This window comes from Herpailurus yagouaroundi, unplaced genomic scaffold (genome assembly GCF_014898765.1).
Source record: "Herpailurus yagouaroundi ecotype Mexico unplaced genomic scaffold, PumYag 355, whole genome shotgun sequence".
Lineage (NCBI taxonomy): Eukaryota > Metazoa > Chordata > Mammalia > Carnivora > Felidae > Herpailurus > Herpailurus yagouaroundi.
The window spans coordinates 1430563-1435833 of record NW_024412572.1 but is presented as its reverse complement, the minus strand read 5'-3'; the positions used below and the strand labels follow the sequence as shown (position 1 = coordinate 1435833).

General features: G+C 58.3%; 1 protein-coding gene across 1 annotated transcript in view; it reads left to right on the top strand.

Moving 5' to 3' along the window:
* The window catches only part of CLSTN3 (calsyntenin 3), a 27892-nt gene extending 22921 nt beyond the window's left edge, over positions 1-4971 (top strand). The window contains exons 17-18 of the mRNA XM_040462984.1: positions 3725-3927; positions 4163-4971. Of these exons, the coding sequence (XP_040318918.1) occupies positions 3725-3927; positions 4163-4303 (344 nt within the window). The 3' untranslated portion in view covers positions 4304-4971. The remainder of the gene's footprint in view (positions 1-3724; positions 3928-4162) is intronic.
* The last annotated feature ends 300 nt before the right edge of the window (positions 4972-5271 follow it).

Sequence of the window (5271 nt, the reverse complement as noted above, 5' to 3'; positions counted from 1 at the left end):
GGGGGGGGGGAGGGCGGGCTCCTGAGGGCTTCCTAGGGCTTTTTTGACTGAGGCTAGCTCCCTGGTATCCCCAGGGATTCCATCTGGCTTCCTCCCCTTAAGTGGTGGCCACCACTACAGAGTCTCTTGTGTTCCCTTTTCCCTGGGGCTGGCTCCCTTTTTCCTTCCTCTCTCTGAAAAGAGAGGCCTTTTTAAGTATTTACTCACTATAGGAAAGCAGATGGGGGTAGGGGTATAGGGAGTAGGGAAGTAGGGGTGAAGAGGGGAGCATAATGCGTAATCAAGTTGCAAAGGTTCATAGAAACTTCATACAATTTTTAGAGACCTGTGAGCAAAGTAACCCTGTTTGTTAAATAGACCCTTGGGGCCAGCTTCCCCCCCCCCCATAATTTCCTAGCTCTTTTTCCAGTTCTTTCCTTTTTTTTTAATGTTTATTTATTTTTGAAAGAGTGCAAATGGAGGAGGGGTAGAGAGAGAGGGGGACAGAGAATCCGAAGAGGGCTCTGTGCTAACAGCAGCCAGCCTGATGTGGGACTTGAACTTAGGCACCGTGAGATCATGACCTGAGCCGAAATTGGACGCTCAACTGACTGAGCTACCCAGGCGCTCCAGGCAGGCGTCGATGGTTTTTAAAGATCCCCAAGTGCTTCCAACGTGCAGCAAAGTTTGGGAACCGTTTCCCTACTCCGTTCCTTACAAGTACCTGAAGCTTTTCAGACAGACCTACAATGAAATAGAGTAGGCATAGAAAATGAACTCGGGAGTGGGGAGGGAAGGACGATTCTGAAAGAAGAATAAGATGTAGGAGGGGAATAAAGTCAGTTCATAAAAGACATACTCTGAGAGTTGCTAGAATGGTAGAATGGGCCAGCATGTTGGCTCTGAGCTTCCTTGCAGTTTAAGCAAAAGGAAACCTGAGCAGTTAGGAGAGTCATGTGATGAGAGCCAACCAGTATTTCAAGAGAAGCCCTGGGACTGAGAGCGGAAAGAAGTTTCTCCCCAGGGTCTTCATAAAGGGGGCACCATGCAGGAGTGTGGATGGGGCTTTAACTGTGTCCTCACACCCACCTGAAAGCAGAAGTTGCACAAGGGCCGTTTGATAAAACACCCCTTCATGTCGGCGGTGCCAGTCATTCAAGGCCACAGTCACCTGCTCGGGTCTCATGCAGCAAGCGAGGCTGATTGCGCTTTTTTAAACTCTTGATTTTTGTTTGTGGCTAATTGAAAAATCCTGCCATCTCGCTGGCTTCCAGCCTCATTTTAAACTAATTAACTCTACTTGTTTGCCTGCAGATAACAGTGTCTGCATTTTGTCTTTCCCGTGGTCATTTCTTATTCCTGGCAATCGACTTGCCATTTCCTTCACCAGGCTGGGGGCTCAGAAGAACAAATGCATTTGATCAAGGCACAAACCAGAAACTTTGGCCTGTCATCATCAGTGTGCTCCTAGAGTAGGTTCACCTGCTGCGGCCTCCACTCGGAGGTGTGGAGGGGCGGGTCTCCATTCCTTCTAGAGCCTGAGCTTAGCTACAGGGGCCACCTGCTGGCAGGGTCACTGTTCCTGGATCTTGCCCACTGACACGGGGACCTGGGAGGGACCATTTCCTGCAGAGGGTCGGGAAAAGCACCTCTGTCCCCTTCTTCCCTCCTCCCCCATCCCCAGGCAGTTGAGAAGTGCTGATCCAGCCAGGCCCATCTCTGCCCTAGAGCCCGTGCCCAGGGAGCCTGCCTGCCCTGCCAAACAGGATTGGCTCTCCTTGGCGAGCGGCCACAGGCAAGCTATGGGTTGGGTCAGGATAGGGACCAACTTGGCAGGGAGCCGTCAGGGTGGCCTCAGGGAGGTGTGAGCTAGTGTGCCTGCTCAGGCAGGGCCTTCTGCACATACCTGGTTGGCCCCGGAGCTTGTGACAGCCTGCTGTGCCGCTTGCCGGGGAGGAGTGGCGTGTGGGGGACAGGGTGTGTGTGTGGCTCCTGTGCTCTTGGCTTCTTTGCGTTCCGCTCTGTCTCTCAACGTGTCTCAAAGGCTGTGGGTAAATCGGGAACTGGGAGGTAGATGTATGGGCTGGAACAGTGTGATTACACGGGTAATCACCCCTTAGCAACGGGACTCTCCAGATTCGGGGCCTCACGGGGCCTCTGTGGCTGGGAGAGCCGCTGTGGGCGCAAACAGTGAGCAGGGGTGTGCACCCATGTGGGGTGCAGCGACCCAGCTGCCTACGCGGGCCCTCAGCCTGGGGACACGTGTGCGGGGTCTCTGCCTCCACTTGCTGTCCCGGGGGCTGCGGGCTCTCCTGCTCTGCGTGCCCATGCTTCTCCGAGCGCTGTGTGCGTGTGTGCGGGAGGTGGCCCGCCCTGTGCTCACGGCTGCTGGCTCCGCGGCCCTCACGGCGCACATCTGTGGCGTTTACATCTTCCTTCAGGGGGTCGCCTGGTGTGCCCAGCTGGCGGGGAGCTGGGTGACGCTGCACATATGGTTCTGCCGTGCCTTGCTGGAGGCCCTCGGACGCAGCCCTTTGCTCCTGCTGTGTGAGCAGGCCGCCAGGCTGCTGGTGCGGGCAGGTGTGCAGACCGGCAGAGTCCTGGCTCGGGTGAAGGGGGTGGCCGTCCTTGTTCAGCTGTGTGCCTGTGCGGTCCTCCTGGGCACGTGCTGGTGCATGCACGTCTGCTTTGCCGCCATCAGCTCCACGGTCCGCGTGAGAGTGCACGCGCCTTTCTCTGTCTCACTGCCCTTCAGGGTCCTCGCTCCCCTGAGCCTAGGCATCAAAGTGAGGCCGAGGGGCCAGAGGCATGACAGGGCCGAGGGGGAGGTAGGTAATCCTCAGGGGGAGATTCGGGAGGAGCAGAAGCCCCAGGTGCCCAGGAGGCCCAGGCCCGAGAGAAGAAGGGAGGAGTCACAGAACAGGAATGAGTGCGGTTCAGGTGGGTGAGTGAAGGGGCTGCTCCCGGCCCCTTGGACGTGTCCCGCCAGCCTTGGGTGCCAGCAGCTTCTCCTGGCTGCCAGGCCAGCTTGGGGCCTGTTTCTCAAGATGCGGGAGGGCGTTCTCTCCGATTACACCGTTGAGCCTATGTGGCGCCTTTCACCTTCCCCCACTGGGCTCGAGCTCCAACCTGGCCCTCTGCCTGCTGAGAACAGGGCTGTTCTGATAGCGTTGGGCCAGGAGCTCTTCTCCCCCTGCCCGTGCCCCCCTTTGCATACCTCCCTCCCTCTGCCTCTCTGTCCCTTTGGCCTTAAGCGGCCCTTCAGCACCCTTCCCTCCCTGTGTCCTGTTCTTCTCAATAGGGGTCTCTTTCTCCTCTAGCTTGTACAGGGCACTCCCCGCTTTGGGACCATCCTGTCCTCTCTCTCTCTCTCTCTCTCTCTCTTTTGAAATGTTTATTGAACATTTATTTATTTTTATAATAATGTTTATTGAACATTTAAAGAGAGAGCGCATGCTCGCAGGGGAGGGGCAGGGGCATGTGAGCAGGGAGAGAGAGAGAGGGAGAGAGAGAATCCCAGGCAGGCTCCACGCTGTCAGTGCAGCGCCTGCCTCGGGGCTCCGTCTCACAGACTGCGAGATGGTGGCCTGAGCCGAAATCAAGACTCGGATGCTTAACCGACTGAGCCACCCAGGCGCTGCCATCCTTCTTCTCTTATTTCAGGACTCCCTCTTCTCCCGTCTCCCTCCACCCCCCCCCCCCCCCCCCCGCCCCGCGGTGCCAAGTCCATTTACTCTCCCTACAGTGGTCCCCAGCGCAGCGACTCTCATCATTGTGGTGTGTGTGGGGTTCCTGGTGCTCATGGTCATCCTGGGCCTCGTGCGTATCCACTCCCTTCACCGCCGTGTCTCAGGGGCTGGCGGGCCTCCAGAGGCCTCCAGTGACCCCAAAGACCCTGACCTCTTCTGGGATGACTCGGCACTCACCATTATCGTGAACCCCATGGAGGTGAGTGGCAGTGGGAAGGGGGGAAGCCTAGAGTCCAGATTCAGCTGGAGCACAGAGTGGCCAGGCCCTGGGGAAAAAGGCTCCGGGCAGAGCTGCCATGAGTGGGAAGGAGAAAGGTTAAAAGGGAGGTCGGGGGTGGGGCAGGGGGCCTGAGGGGAGCATGGCCCCCAAAGGAGAGGCTCTGGGGTGCGTGCAGACCATTGAGCCCTGTGCTCTCTGCTGCTGCCTCATCCAGTCCTACCAGAATCGGCAGGCCTGTGTGGCGGGGGCTGCCGGTGGCCAGCAGGAGGACGAGGACAGCAGCGACTCGGAGGCAGCCGACTCCCCCAGCAGCAACGAGAGACACATCATTGAGACCCCTCCACACCGCTACTGATGCTGCACCCTTCCCCGAACAGAGAGAGATTTCTGCCCTGGTGAGACAGAGACACCCCCAGAAAAGAGAGAAGGACCTTCTGAGAGAAGAGACCAAGAGGGAGAGAGCTCTTTGGAACGAGTCTTCCTTTAATCCCCAAATCCCAGTGGGCCGTGCTGGGGTCTGCCTCCCCCCCCCCCCGGCCCCCAGCCCACCTCCCTCCTGTGCCTCTGGGCTCCTGTTCCCTGGGAGACTTTGGCTGCCTTCTCTGCCCCCCCGGCAGTGGCCCCTTAGCTCGCCCATGTCTCTGTCTCTCCCCCACCAGGCGCACCCTGCATGGAGTGGGGGTCACTAGCAGTGGCAGGGGCCCGGGTGGAATTGAAGGGGGGACCCTTCCCTACTCTCCTGTCCACGGAGGCCTGTCTTCCCCAGGGCTTCCGCAGCTGGGAGGAAGCTTCCGTCCTCTCCTCCCTCTCTTTCCACTTCATTCTGGGGATCCCTGCTTCTTCACCTTGCCCGCTCTCCTTCCTTTTCTGTCCTCTTTCCCCTCTTCTCCTTGCCTGAGGGCCTGCAGCCCCTGCCCCTTCCTACATGACCTGGTTGAGGCTGGGTTGTGGGGATGGCAGGGGGAGCGGGGGCCCCAGGTGTATTATATATAATGTATATTTTTTCATGTTGCTGTGAGCGCAGCCCCCGTGTTCTGTGTGCAGCTCACGGCCTTGTGTGTGTGTGTGTGTGGCATCGTCATGTCCTGGGAGGGGGGAGAGGGGGGAGGGGGATGGGCGTGGTGAGGGAGGGGATGCACCCTAGGGTTTTCAAATAAAACAACCAGAAAAAGCTCCGTGAGCTGCCTCCTGCCTGCCTGATCCTGTGTGGGTGCTACGGAGGTGGTAGGAGCTCAGGTCTCAGGGTCCATTTGGGGTCTGAGCAGGGCTGAAGTGAGGGGGCAGGGCCATCAAAGCAACACCCCCCCCCCCCAGATAAATCCC